This window comes from Sciurus vulgaris (genome assembly GCF_902686455.1).
Source record: "Sciurus vulgaris genome assembly, chromosome: 2".
Classification (NCBI taxonomy): Eukaryota; Metazoa; Chordata; class Mammalia; order Rodentia; family Sciuridae; genus Sciurus; species Sciurus vulgaris.
The window spans coordinates 112734734-112748989 of record NC_136462.1 but is presented as its reverse complement, the minus strand read 5'-3'; the positions used below and the strand labels follow the sequence as shown (position 1 = coordinate 112748989).

Below are 14256 nucleotides of genomic sequence, written 5' to 3'. Positions count from 1 at the left end.
GTCTGATTTCTGGAGACCTTTAGTCATCTGCACCAAAGTTAGTTTTATGTATGGTTAACACTCCTAGTCCCAAGGTTCCAGAGTTCATATCAGAAGACAGATTTAAGCCCTGCACCATGGTGCACACCTGGAATCTCAAGCTACCCAGGAGGCCAAGGCAGGAGGAAGGCAAGTTTGAGGCCACTCTGGGCAACTTAGTGAGACTCTATCTCAAAATAAAATAAAAAGGATTGAGTTTGTGATTCAGTGGTAGAGCCACTTGCCTAGCAAGTGTGAAGCATTGGGTTCAATCCCCAGCACTGGAAAGACAGACAGACAGACTGACATGAATTTAGTTACACCTCTGCCATCCCAGTCCAATGGCAGAGGAGCAAACAGCTAAGGCAAGATCTCCCAGGGCCAGCATGAATACATATGCCCTAAGAGATGGGCTTGCCTTCTGTAACATTCTTATAGGCACCTATGTTATCTTATGTTTTCTGACATGAAACATGAGGCTTCTCTGTGGCATAGAGATGTTGTTGACAATTTTAACTTCCAATGTGCTTTCCCAGTTACCAAATCATTTGTCCAGACCTGTGCCATTTAAAGGTCTCCTGGGTCGTGTAGGAGAGATATGGTTATCTTCACCTTTCAGACAAGCTCAGTCAGAGTGATTTCCTGGGCCGGACAGCAGGTAGAACTGGGGTGGGTCCTGCTGGATATGCTCTTCCCAGGCAATCTAACCAAGTACCATAAGTCCTCGATCTAGGAGGCCAGTCTTACAGAAGAACGACCCATCCTTTGAGCGGAAGGACCAGGTGCTCATGGACTACCCAGTCTCTTGACAACTTTGAGTAGCTTCTAGGGAATCAGTTCCAAAATAAAGTCTTAGAAACATTGGAGGAGGGCGCAGCAGAAAGAGTGGGTCAGAGTAAATCCCGCAGCTTTGCGTGTTTCTCCTCAGCCCTGACGTGTTCCACACTCCGCTGGGTCTCTGCTTCCCCAGCCGCTCAAGTCCGGGATGCAGGGCCGCGAGGGGATACTCGGGTGCAGCCCGAGACGGCGCCGGCCGCTCCAGCCACAGTTCAAAGCACAGGGGGTGCGTCCGCCGCGCAGCCGGGAATGTCCGGCCGCTTAAAGCGCTCGCCGGCTCTTTTGTTCCCCAGACCCGGCCTCCGGGGAGAGGGGGCTGGGGGAGGGGACCCGGAGGGGAGAGAAGGGGGGGCGGCGGGCAGAGGAGGAGGGCGGGGCGGGCGCGGGCGGTGCGAGTGCGGAGCGCGCACCCCGGGCGAGGCTGACAGATCGCCGGGGTGGGTGCAAGATGGCGCAAGCGGAGCTCCCCCTGCGCCCCCCGCGTTCCTAGGCAGGCATGCGGCCCCAGCCCCCCGCCGCCCGGGCTCGGCCCCGGCCAGAGCCCCGGCCCCGGCCCCGGCGCCGGCCCCGCGGGACACTGTGAGTCGCTAGAGGCCCGGGAGCTGCTAGTCGCCGAGCCCAGCGGACCGAGAGCCCCATGGCTGCGCCGCGCACCGCGTCTCCGCGCCGCCTGCCCGCGCCGCGCTGGCCCTGGCTCTTGCTATCGCTGCTGCTGCCGCTACTGCTGCCCGCGCCAAGCGAGGGTGAGCGAGGGCGCCCTCAGCCCCAGCGGCTGCGAACCGAACACAGGGCAGGACCGGAGGGCAGTAAGCGGGCGCGAGGGGCGGACCTGCGAGCAGACCCGGTTCAGGAGAGACCGAGCGAGACACAACGAAGCGGGACCGATAGAGAAACCGAGGCCGGGTTACCTCAGGCTGAAGCGGGGTGCTGAGAGATTCCCGGGCTTAGTCCGCTACCGCTCCGGGACGCAGGACAGGACCCTGATCTCGGTCCGAGTGGCAAGGAGGGCGGCGAAACAGGAGCAAGGAGCGGGGAGCGGGGCAGGCGCTGGGGATACAGAACGAGCCGGGGGAGACTGCATGGCTGCGACCCAGCCGAGGGGCGCGAGCTGGGATGCTTGGAGCCCAGCCGTGGACCCTGAGTCGCCCGAGGCGACTGAGACAGGAGACCGTGGACTGGGGGGCGGAGGCCGGGTCCCAGCCCACTGCGCGGGACTAAGAAGGCACATTCCGGATTTAGAGTTGGGGACTGGGGCAGGGAGTGCGCAGGACAGACCAAGGAAGAGGAGGAGGAAGATTTCGGCGGGCGGCGCGTGGGGAGAGGGCGAGTGGGGAGAGGGCGACCGGGAGGAGAGCCCCCGAGAGGAGGAGGAGAGGAGAATCTTTTAAGAGCCAGAGCCAGCCGCGGGATGCCCACGTGCCGCGCCCTTCCCCAGAGGGTGTACTCGCCGCAGAGAGACCCTGTCGCTGGGCTCGCGGCGCTGTCCGGCTTTGCTGTCCTGAGCTCCATCACCACCATCCTGTTCCCTTGGTGACTGGAAGGGGCCCATCAAATGGGAGAAGGGTGCCAGTCTAGTTCCTTTCTCACTCCAAGTTCTCAGCAGACACATATTTGGGCTATTTTCTCTCTTCTTCCCTCCTAAGAAGAAGAATATTGCGTTTGCATCAGGGAGAAACTTTTGTCTCTAAGTTGGCTATACCTAGGTTGGATTAGGGGCTGAGGTAACTAAAATTCTGGATATGGGGAGGATGGTGGGGGTTTGGAGTATGATACTCAAATGCCTTAAAACGTTACATATCCCTGGGTTGGGGACGATGCCCAGACTCCCCATGCTCCTCCGTTCTACTCACCCACTTCCCCATATCCCCCAGCAGGGAAGGGCCCTGGCCTGTTGCAGCTGGGCCAGTTTCAGAATCACTGGTTCCCTGGAAATGTCAGCAGGGGTCTGTGGCTGCCCATTCAGACCAGGTGGGTTTGTTCCCCCTGGAGTGAAGTTGTAACAGGTCTGTTAAGTTGCTTCCTGGAGAACTTGGTGACTTGGCATCATGCCTGGGATATGAGTGCTTGTTCCTCCTGCAGGGCTTCTGATTTCCAGATCAGCCTCTTCTCTGCCTCTTCTTTCACGTCCTCCTCTTCCAGCTCATTTCTTTTCTTCTGCAGGACTGGTAAGGTCGGCTGGGAGTAAAAGACTCTAGGTCCTTGTCCTACCAAGTGTTGGGAAATGTTAGTTGGTGCTTCCTACTCCTCATCTCTCTATATAACAAAGGCCACTGGACCAACATCCAGAGCGGGGCGGGAGGGGTCTACATGTCACAGCCTAGCCTGTACTCTGGGTAGTGGGCCCCCACTCCCTTCTCCTGATGCCAGGCATCAAACCAGGACTCTGATGGTTTTGCCAACAAAAAGAAGCATGATTTATTACTATCTCATTCCATTTCTTTAGAAGTTCGAACTTTCCATAGTGCCACTGAGTTTGTAAATCATGTCAAACAACCCTATGACGCCCTATGACAAGCTACATTGTTGTTCCCTGATTTTAACAGATGAGAAATGGGAAACCAGGACAAGTCAATTCTTTACCTAAAATCACCTCCTAAGGTCTGTGAGACTTCAGTGCTTATCCAGGGTGACCCCAGAAGGGGCAGCAGCTGTGTTGGAATCAGTCTTGAGTCTCAGACTTGCAGCTACTAACTATGAAACCCTGAGAAAGTCCCTTGACATATTTGGACTTCAGTTTCCTTTTTGGTGAAAGAGGGAATGATACAAATAATATACAGGTGGTCTGTAATTAATAAAAATAACTGCTTGGGATGGCACTTTGCAATGAATAAAGTTCTGTATATAATAGGGATTCCTGTTAATATGACTGAAACATGGGAATGGGATGCTAGGCCCAGGGAACTTGAAATCCCTGTGTGTGGAGTCCTTCCTGTCTATGCATTTTACACTAAGGTCTCCTTTTCCTCTCATCTCCCTGATGCAGGTCTTGGCCACTCTGCCGAACTGGCATTTGCTTTGGAGCCCAGTGATGATGTTGCAGTCCCAGGGCAACCTATAATGCTGGGCTGCAAAGTGGAGGGAACCCCTCCTGTGCGAATCACCTGGAGGAAGAACGGGGTGGAGCTGCCGGAGAGTATTCACTCTACCTTGCTGGCCAATGGGTCCTTGCTGATCCATCACTTCAGGCTGGAGCGGGGAGGCAGCCCTTCAGATGAGGGTGACTATGAGTGTGTGGCTCAGAACCGCTTTGGACTGGTGGTCAGCCGGAAGGCTCGAATCCAGGCTGCAAGTAAGTGCACACCCCTTGTTCTCCCTTTGTGTAAGTCAGATTGGTGATCCAGGGTCAGCATAGGGCACGGGGGTGGGGGTGGGGTGGGAGGGGGAGTGCCATCTCTTGTGTTTCCCAGCATGGGTCATTTAAGAGGGGCTTGGCAGGATTTGGGGTGGTAAATTGTATCATGTGCTCCTTTAATTGATTGGAATGTTGAATCAACAAGAATGTAGCCAAACACTAGTGGTGTGGGGTGCGGTTTCTCCAAGTCTTGGATCAGCTTGTCTTAGTTTCCAGTTGTCTGTGGTACTCCAAGCATCTTGGTCCTTTGAATATGGTTCTTATGTTCAAAGATAAATAATTGCCTTATTTGTGAGTGATGTAAGAAATTTTTGATGTGTCATTTTGGCTACTTGCATTTTTTAATGATGTGCTGACTTTAGAACCTTTTAGGTAGTATAAGACCTCTTTATACCATAATGGAGTACTGAAGCTTGTCAACAAGCTTATTTTAAAAGTATATGGTAGGGTGGGGATATAGCTTAATGACAGAGTATTTGCCTAACAAGCCTGAGGCCCCGGGTTCAATTCCCGGTACCACAAGAAAAATAAATCAATAAAAAATATGTGGTAGGATAATTTCAGGTTTATCTCAATGTTAGCATCCATATTCCTGCTAATGCGCTTTTTTGAATGGAAGAGAAAAGGCCAGAGAAGGTATTTCAGCTCTAAAACTATGTTTGCTGGCCCCTATGGATCACCAATTGTGGTGACAACAATGATAGTTGTGCTTTAACTGTCCTGAAAATTCTGCTGTTGTTATTGTTGTGTTTGATCCATGCCATGCACACCCAGAGTGTGTTGTGTAAACCAAAATTAGTGATGCACCTTGCGGGGGGCAGCAAGCTGAGGAGGCCCATGCGGGGGTACGGTTGAAAAGCACTGCTCTTGACACAGGGCAAAAGTTTTGGCAAGCAATAATTGTTCTCCTTTTCATACATCTATATTTTGGGGAGGTGGCAGTTCCTTAGAGAGGCTGTTTTGGCATTCACTGGTAATAACTGTAGCTATGGCTTAGTGAGTACTTGCTGCATGCCGGGCCCCTAGTAAACCAACCTTGGTGAATTAACTCATTGAGTCATCACCAGGACCCTGGGGGATAGGCCACCATCATTCCCCTTTCACAGATGAGAAAACCGAACCTTAGCGCAGAAGAGCCAGGACTGCACTCTAGGCAGCCTGAACTCTATGCCTCCATTTACCTCCATGGCTCTCTGCCTTTTCCCTGGCCCAGCGCCCACAAGTTTCTTCCCAGCTCTAAGGGCATTTGCGCAGTTGCTCTGAACGGCTGGTGAGTGATGAATTGTTCAAGGCAGGAGCCCCCTCACTGGGCTTAAGATGCCCCTTTGTTCTAAGGAAGGCTGATCCGGGCCCCCATATGGAGCTCGCTGGGGGGCAGTCCTAGACTTCGAGACAGAATCACTTCTGGCTCAGCCACCCCTCATCACAGCTCTCCCGGCAGTACAGGGGAGGGCGGCTGCAGCCTCAGAGCAGATGGCTGGGTGTGCGGAAGACACAGTGGACAGAGGGTGGGAACCCAGGGAAGACAGAGGGCGTGAGAAATGAGACTCCTCAGGGAGATGAGGAGTCCACATCCTCCAAGGCCTGTGTCAGTGCTGAGGGACAGAGGCCCTGTGAAACCTTTGCCTCACCAGCCTGGAGTCCTGGGAGATAAATCCCCAGGGATTTTGAGAGAGGGGAGAAGAGGCAGAGGAGAGGGGAGAAACTTTTATTTTTTTTATTTTTTGTACTGGGGATTGGACCCAGGGCCTTGCACGTGCTAGGCAAGTGCTCTACCACTGAGCTATAGCCCCAGCCTGCAAATGTGTTTTTCTATAAATGGTAATACCTTCAAGATGTTTGGTTTCCTTCAACACTAACAGTATAAGGAATTAGGATGTGGGTGGGGTCAGCCTGGCTAATCCTTGGGGGTCCTAGAGACAGCTGAGAGACTTGCCCCTAAGCCCTGGCAGTCAGACCTCTCCCTGACAAAGCTGTGGCCCCATTGGGAAATGCTTGGACACCAAGCAATCAGGTGGCTGGATCCCTTTTCTCACTTCATGGGCTGGTGTCCCTAGAAAGCTTCAAAGCTGATTAGCTGCCTGGGTTTCCTCCTTGGGTAATCACCTCCTGCCCATTTGCCCGCTGGCACTGCAGATGTTGTGTGACATGGGAGGGTGGCTTTCTGAAATGGTGTTAGGAACCTCCGCAGGCCCATCTCTCCTGCCTGCTCCATAGCAGCTGATGGGGAGGAGCATACTCAGTACTGCTCACAAACATGCCGTCCTTCCCGGGAACTGGCACAGTGAGGCACGTGGGCATCTAGTTCTATGCAGGCAGGTCAGCTGGGACATCTGGACCCTGGGCCAGAGGACCATGACTGAGAGTGGACCACGTTCCATCCCGTGGGCTCAGATGCTGTCCTTGAAAGATGGCCTGACCAGGGTGGTCTACACTGCAGACTAATTCCTTAGGGATTCAGCTTCAAGTTCTTCCCTTTTGGGATACAGTGGCTCAGGCTCCTGAAACTGTTCATGTTCCCAGGACTCCTGGGCTCTCTGCCTTGCAGTTCCATGTGCTTATAGTTTGAGGCCTGAAATTGAGACTTGTTAACAATGAGACATGGACAAGTTCACGTTCCCTTGGCCCAGTCTCCTTGCCTGTAACAGTTGTGTATAATCATACCCTAGAGGAGGGTCATGAGAACCAGCATATCCCGCATATTGCCTGGCACCTGGGAGCTACTGAGTAGTCAGAGCCAGTATTTCTTTCTTCATTTAAAGGCAGTGTCATTGACAGAAGTTTCAAATACAATTTTGCTGCCCGTGGAGGTTAATCTGCAGTGGAAGCAATCTGCTCAGGTCCGCTCCCAGCCCTGGCTTCTCCCTTGCTGGGACTCCTTTGGGGAGCACTCCATTGGGTGGTGAATTGTTGGGCTGGAGTGCTTCTTGTTCTCTTTCAGCCTCTTCTGGGAAGGCCTGGGGGTTCTCCCAGGTCTCAGGGTATGGACTGAAGCTGGGAAGGCCTATGAGCCCCTCTGCTGCTGGCCCAGTGGACACATGCACCAACTCCCACTTGTTGAGGTCCACATGCCTGGAGGACTCCAAAGAGGCACGGGCCAGCCTCAAGGAGCAGGGATAATGGGGACCCATCCCATCTCCATTTCTGTCCTTAGGCAGAATTCCTCAGTCCCTGTCCCTTACTTCTTGGTCTCCAGGGAGCTGGAGTCAAGAGCCCTGTGATCCAGTTCAGTGTTTCCCAAACCCAGCTGATCCTGGGACTTGTCTAAAACAAGGCTCCATTCTGAGCCACACCTCCATCCCTTTTTAAATTTTGAGACAGGGTCTTGCTAGTTGCCTAGACTGGCCTCAAACTTGTGATCCTCCTGCCTCCTGAATACCTGGGATTGCAGGCATGTGCCACTGTACCCCTAGCTCACCCAGGGGTCTTGCTAAGACTTGATTTCAAATTTGCAGGTCTGGGCCAAGGCCAAGCTTTCTGTGTCTAATGAGAACCCAGTGATGCCAATGCTGCTGGACACAGGCCACACCTGAGTACCCAGGTGCTATAGGAGTGCCCGTTCCATTGGCATAATCTCTGATTTGGGGGCCTGTGGGCAACATAAAGAAGTTTATAGAACTAGGACTTTACTGCTAGACCCAAACAAGTGTGTTTAGCACGAGTTACTTAACCTTCTTCAGCCTTTGTGCTCTTGTCTGTCTATCAGGGCTGTAGGAGGATAAAATGAGGTGATGAAAACAAAGCATCTGACACAGGGCTTGGCATCTGGAAAGGCTCAGTAAGTAGTGCTAGTGGCAGGTATTGTCCACTAATTTAGGATGAGGTCTGGCCTGTCTCAGTCCTGACAGGATTCTCAATGAGCCATCTAGAGTGGGTCCAACATAGTTTTGGTCCTAGGGATTTAACCTAGGGGGTGCTTTACCACTGAGATACATTTCCAGTTCTTTTATTTATTTATTATTTTGAGACAGGAACTCAATAATTTGCCCAGGCTAGCTTTGAACTTGGGATCCTCCTCCCTCAGCCTCCTGAGTCATTGGAATTACAGGCATGCACCACTACACCCTTCCCCAACAGTGGTTTTAAATGCGAGCTAAGGCAGCAAAGAGACCTTGGCTTGGTGGACTTGGGGCTTGGCTCTACCACCCACTAGCTGTGGGACCTTGGGCAAGTCAATTAACCTTCATGAGCCTCAGTTTCCTCATCTTTATAGTGGGGGGAACTATCACTGTGAACAGTGGGGCATGCCTGTAATCCCAGCTACTCAGAGGCAGAAGGAATGCAAGTTCAAGGCCGGCCTCAGCAATGTAGACCCTGTCTCAAAATAAAAAATCAAAAGGGCTGAGGGTGTAGCTCAGTGATAGAGCACACCTGGGTTCCATCTCCAGTACTGAAAAAGGGGGCAGGGACTATAATTCTTACCAAGGAGGATTGTTGTGAGGATTAGGTGAATAATGTTCATGAAGAATTTAGCACAGGGCCACAGGCAGTATTCCTCAATGATTATCGAGGAACCAATAATATTAACTCCTATTATTCTGAGAAATAACAGGTGAAAAGGGTAAGGTCCTTTGGTTGTGGGGTGATTACCAGGAAGCCCCTCGTAGGAGGCAGCGGGGTGTGGTGAGAGGGAGAAAGGCCAATTCCAGGTCCCTGTTCCCTCCACCTCAGTGTTACCTGTCTCCTCAGGCCTTAGCTCCTACTTCTTCATTCTCAGCGCGTCTGAGGAAAGCCCTGTGAACCGGCTACTCTGGATCCCCTTTCCACTGGGGCAGGGCCTGGGGTCAGGAGACTATAGGCTGGAGTGACTGGGAATGACGCCTTGATGGTGGGAGCTCAGTGTATTTGGGGGTCTCTCTGCAGGGCAGTGGTCCATGCTGGGAGGTGGTTCCTGGTGCAGTGACTGGTAACCTTGGGCCTCTGTCTGGAGGCTGATAGCTGAGGTCTGGAGCGTGGAGCTCAGGTTTTCCTCTTTTCCCTGAAGGAAGCTCTGTTGAGAGAGCCCAAGGAAGTTTCTCCCAACTGCCCCTCAAATATACATCTAACTTCTGCTAGGGCAGGCAGCACAGACCTTAGCCACAGTGTCCCTGGAGCGATGGGCCAGTGGCCACACCTAGGCAGCCTCTTGCGGGAGCATGCCTGTACCACGCCGTGGCACAGAGGCAGGTGCATGCAGGTCCAATCCTTTTACCTGCCAGTCAGAGTGTCACCAACAGACCCCTTCTGACCCTCCTGAGAAGCTGTGAGCTGTGACAGGAAGGCCCTTTCTGGATCCCAGTATGGAATGGACAAGCCACTTTTTCTCATTGTCAGAGGGGGTGTAGACCAAGGCCATCAGAGGGGGTGTAGACCAAGGCCATCTCTGTTCTAAGGTGTTAAGCCTTCCTTTTCATCCATCCAGTCCTCAGGACAGGCCCACCATCACTGGGCCTTTTCCAGTCTATTCTTGTCCCTCTTCTTCCCACACCCAAGCCCTCCCCAAAGACCATTTAGCTCACAGTAATTTCTTATTCCCCTCCTAAGGCAATGGAGCGTTTGCGGTCCGTTGGTAGCATTCAGACCAGCCCTGCCTCTCCGTGATGGCTGCGGGCATCGTTAAGCAATTGTTTTGTAGATGCATATTCCATCTGTCTCCTCAACTAGAGTTTAAACTCCTCAAGGGCTTCTCTTTCTTTTGTATTTCTCATGTCCCCTGCCTGTGGAGCTTGGTAAAAAGTAAATGAACATGTGGCCTTTTGGGGGCAAAGCTCTGTCTGTCTCTCTGTCCTTCTCTCTGCTTCTCTGTCACCACACCCCCCTCCCTCCTCGTAATTGATAGCAAAGCTCAAAGGAGCAGAAGCTGTGAACAGGGAGGATGGGCAGGGGAATACAATGCACAGGGGGCAGGATCATGGGGTGGCTACGGCTGCGTGTTCATCTCCAGAGGAATCGAGACTCTCTCTGCCTCGCCAGATGGGGTGTGAATCGAGCTGATTGCGTGGTACCCGCTCTGTGGCTAGGTCATGGCTCTCCTGCTTGGACCTCACTCTGGCTGGAGGAGGCCTGTACTGCCAGCCGCTTTGGCCTGAACTGTGAAGGAGTTAGGCCCCCCACCCTCCACATGCAGGGCTGCCCCTCACCCCATCGCAGGACTTGAGTGTGGAAGTCCGGAGCTTCTGGTTCCCACACCTTGGCTCCACTGTCGCAGGCAGCCAGCTGGCCCCTTAAACACAATGTGCAAATCTTCTCTGTTCCTGTCCCGGCATTGTCAGCGGCCAGGCGCCTGGGCTGGGAATGTGGGCCCGGTGAATAGAAGAGGCATTTGCAGCCTGCAAATGAAACAGGCCTCCAGCCCCCTTAACCCTCTGTCCCCTCCCCACCCCCAGGGAGAAAGGACTTTTTCACTCCTGGCCTTCTTGCATTGCCTTTCCCTCTCCTCTGCAGAGTCCCTGTCGGCTGGTGTGTGTGTGTGTGTGTGTGTGTGTGTGTGTGTGTGTGTGTGTGTGAGAGAGAGAGAGAGAAAGAGAGAGAGAGAGAGAGAGAGAGAGAGAGAGAGAGAGAGAGAGAGAGAGAGAGAGAGAGAGAGAGAGAGACTTTTGCACAGTAGCTTGAAGACTGTTCTTCAGTGGACTGGAACAGGACAGACGGGTACCCAGCAACCCAGCAGTATGGAAACCAAATCACTCTGGCTGACATTGTTGAAGCTGGACCAAGTGATTCCACCAAAAATGCCTGCCTGTGTCCCAGACAAGGTGTAGAGACCTGTGTGTGTGTGTGTGTGTGTGTACCTGAGCATACAGGCGTGTGCCTGAAGATGTGCATGGGGCCAGGGTTGGAGCCCATCTCTCGGCAAAGGGTTTTCCTGTGAGACTCCCTTTTCCCTTTAAGCAGTGGGGCCAGCTGGAGGGCTAGAGCAGGGCCAGTGCAGGGCAAGCAGCAGATCAGGTCCTGGAAGGGATGACAATTTCCTAGTCAGTTGAAGAGAGAGAGAGGAGGCACTAAGCACCAGGCCAGCGGGTGAAGGGCAGGCTTACATAATGGGCCTGAGAGGATCCCCCCCCCCCGCCGCAATGTAGGTCCTCGTCTTCTTATTCATTAGGAGGGTGCCCCAAATCTGGCTGCCATCTCAGTGAGCCCACTGGCCTGTGCTGCTCGACCTCCAGAACCTCTCCTTCATCTCCTCCCCTAAACCAGCGCTGCTTACCCTGTTCTAAGACATGCCAACCCTCCGTTACTGCTGCCCTTGGTTGTAGGGGGAGAGTAGGAGAGGGGGACCTCTGTGGACTTTCTGAGGAGGAAAGCCTGCACACCGAATGTTGGGAGCAGAGAAGGCGGAAGGCAGGAGCTGAAAAGGTGGAGGGGTGGGGCTGGCACATGGGGCTCCCTGGTTCAGGCAGGGAAGACAGTTTAATGCTGAGGCTCACAAACCAGTGTCTCCTACCCACATCTCTCCATCTCCTCTTTGGGTCTTGTTTCAGGGTTTGCTCCCCACTTACTGCCCCACCTCTGCCTTCCCTTTTGGTCAATAATGTCCCTCAGTCCCAGTTTCTCCTACCCTGTCCTACCCACGGTCTTCCTTTCTCCAGTCCCTCTTTCTTCCACTACTGGTCTGTCCTTCCTCCTGCCTTTCTCCATTGTGGGCCACATCTTCCCTTCAGGAGCCAAGGGCCTTTGCAGTAGAGCAAGAAGAGAGACCATGAGGATGAGGTTCAAAGAAGACCTCCAAAGAAGAGGTCCACAGTCTCCCCCACAGTCAGAGCCTCCCTAGAGGCAGACCTTCTCTGAGAGAAATCTGAGAACCCTGGACCCTGGCTGGGACCTGTCTCTGAGCCTAGCCTGGACACTGACACTGACCATGGGGGTGGGGGCGGCCTGGACTGCTCTCTGGAATGCTGGTGTTGGGTTGCAGGGAGATTCGAGCAGTGATAATGGGCAGGAACTGGACTTTCTGGTCTGGCTGCTGCCCCCAAGGCCACTGGAATGTGAGGGAGGGGGAACTGTTAAGAGGCCCTGGGGACTTGGGGTGGACAGATGAAGACCAGACCACCTAAATGAAGAGGAGGGGACAGACCACCGTGAGAGAGAACCAAGTTCTAGCCCCTTCACGGAGTTGCAGCCTGCAGCAAAGAATCCTAAAATTCCCAGCCTACTTAGGGCCTCAGTGTGCAGGATCTCCAGTGTGCAGGATCAGATCTGCAGGAGAAATTAGGAGCATGTCAGGTTCAACCTTCTCACTTCACAGACTTGAAAACTGAGGCCCGGAGGGCGTAACCTGCCCAAGGATAGGTCTGTCCACTGGCCTGGGCAGGAAAGGGAGTCCCCTCTGGTTTATGGACCTCTGAATTCTGGCCTTCCCCAGTGCCTCATTGATCTCTGGTTCAGAAATGGGGGGTGTCTCTTTTTATGTGCCCCCCAGGCCAGGCTGACATACTCATTTATATTTTCCTTCCTTCCTTCCTTCCTTCCTTCCTTCCTTCCTTCCTTCCTTCCTTCCTTCCTTCCTTCATTCCCTCCCTCCCTCCCTCCCTCCCTCCCTTCCTTCCTTCCTTTCTTATCCTGGGAATTGAATCCCGGGGCACTCTACCACTAAGCCACATCCTCAACCCTTTTTAAATTTTTGTTTTGAAACAGAGTCTCACTAAGCTGGCCAGGCTGGTCTTGTATTTGTGATCCTCCTGCTTTAGCCTTTTTTTTTTTTTTTTTTTTTTTTCGTATGAGGGATTGGTACAACCTGCTTAACCACTGGGCCACATCCACATCCCAGGGGTGCTTAACCACTGAGCCACATCCCCAGCCCTTTTTTATATTTTATTTAGAGACAGTGTCTCACTGAGTTGCTTAGGGCCTCGCTAAATTGCCAAGGCTGGCTTTGAACTCGTGATCCTCCTGTCTCAGCCTCCCCTGGCATTGGGATTACAGGTATGCACCATTGAGACCGGCCCTGCCGTAGTTTCCTGAGTGGCTGGATTAGAGGTGAGCACTGTCCCTCCTGGCTTGTTTGGGTTCTTCTGTTGTGCTGCCATACCTGGGCTTCGTGGTTGTCGCTGAGTGTGTGTTAGCCAATAAACCTCAGATGTGGACTCCTGGTAGCCATGGCAGATTGCAGAGGGCCTCTGGCTCTCCGAAGCACACTGAGTGCTGAGGACTGTCCATATGCTAGCACTTGGGTGACCCAGCCTATGGTAATGGATACAGTCATGTGGCTGCACTGTCCTGAGCCCTCTCTGTATTCATTTGCTTAATTCGCACAACAATTCCATTAATAGGTATTACTAGTCCTATTTTACAGATGAGTAAGGGGAAGTCCAAAATGATTAACATGCCCACGGGGACTCCATTAAGTAGGGAGGTTGAAATTTAAACCCATGCCTGCCTGGCCCAATGTGCACTGGCCTGAGTGTCTTTGGGAGGAATGCATATCCCTCAAGAATATCTGTATTATTCCTCAGAGCAGAGCCGGACACCCAGCAGGCAGGCAAGGGTGGGAGAGTGCCGGGAACAGAGAACAGCTTTAAACCCAGACTGAGGAGGAATCACTCCTGGCGCCTCCGCCCCCGACTCCAGCCATTGCTGGGATGCCCCCGTTAGGTCTGGACGCCCCTTGGAGAGAAGTCTTGCCCTACCTGTGAGGCAGGCAGAGCCGGCCAGCACAGGCTCCTGACAGTAAAGGAAGTTGGGAGGTTGCTGGGGCTAGCGGAGGTGGAGGTGGGAATCCTTCTTCCTGAGGAGGGAAGACAAATTCCCCTCCCCCCTGGGGTCCCCTAGCTCCCTTTCCCTTTCTTGTTTTCCTGCATAATGATGCTGATTGCTCCACATCTGTCATAATTACTCTTTGTTTGAAAATTCAGAACAAATCACAGGAGAGGTACAGGCATGGCTCGAGAAGCGCCTTCTCCCCAGGGGTCCTGGCAGGAGGGAGAGAGTGGGAGGGAGGGTGGTAGGGAAGAGCCATAATCAGCCTGGAGGAGCTGAGGCTGCTGATTGTCCTTGTCCTGTCCCTGGCCTAGGCCACAGACATAGCCCCCAGGGCAAGGTGACCAACGGCTCTTGGAGTTACATTGCCTGCTCCC

General features: G+C 53.2%; 1 protein-coding gene and 1 long non-coding RNA gene across 6 annotated transcripts in view; one reads left to right on the top strand and one right to left on the bottom strand.

Moving 5' to 3' along the window:
• The first annotated feature begins 1260 nt into the window (after positions 1 to 1260).
• The window catches only part of IGDCC3 (immunoglobulin superfamily DCC subclass member 3), a 41387-nt gene continuing 28391 nt past the window's right edge, over positions 1261 to 14256 (top strand). For all 4 annotated transcript variants that reach the window (XM_079128585.1, XM_079128584.1, XM_079128583.1 and 1 more), the window contains exons 1-2: positions 1261 to 1598; positions 3839 to 4144. In XM_079128585.1, coding sequence (XP_078984711.1) covers positions 1493 to 1598; positions 3839 to 4144 — 412 coding nt within the window. In that variant the 5' untranslated portion in view covers positions 1261 to 1492. The remainder of the gene's footprint in view (positions 1599 to 3838; positions 4145 to 14256) is intronic.
• LOC306653570 lies at positions 6023 to 12611 on the bottom strand. 2 transcript variants are annotated; one of them, XR_013761759.1, is made up of 4 exons: positions 11742 to 12611; positions 10975 to 11134; positions 10327 to 10474; positions 6023 to 9185 (listed from the first exon to the last, which is right to left on the bottom strand). It is a non-coding gene; the product is annotated as an uncharacterized lncRNA (long non-coding RNA). The 2 variants fall into 2 exon arrangements; XR_013761760.1 differs by having other exon boundaries at positions 11752 to 12611.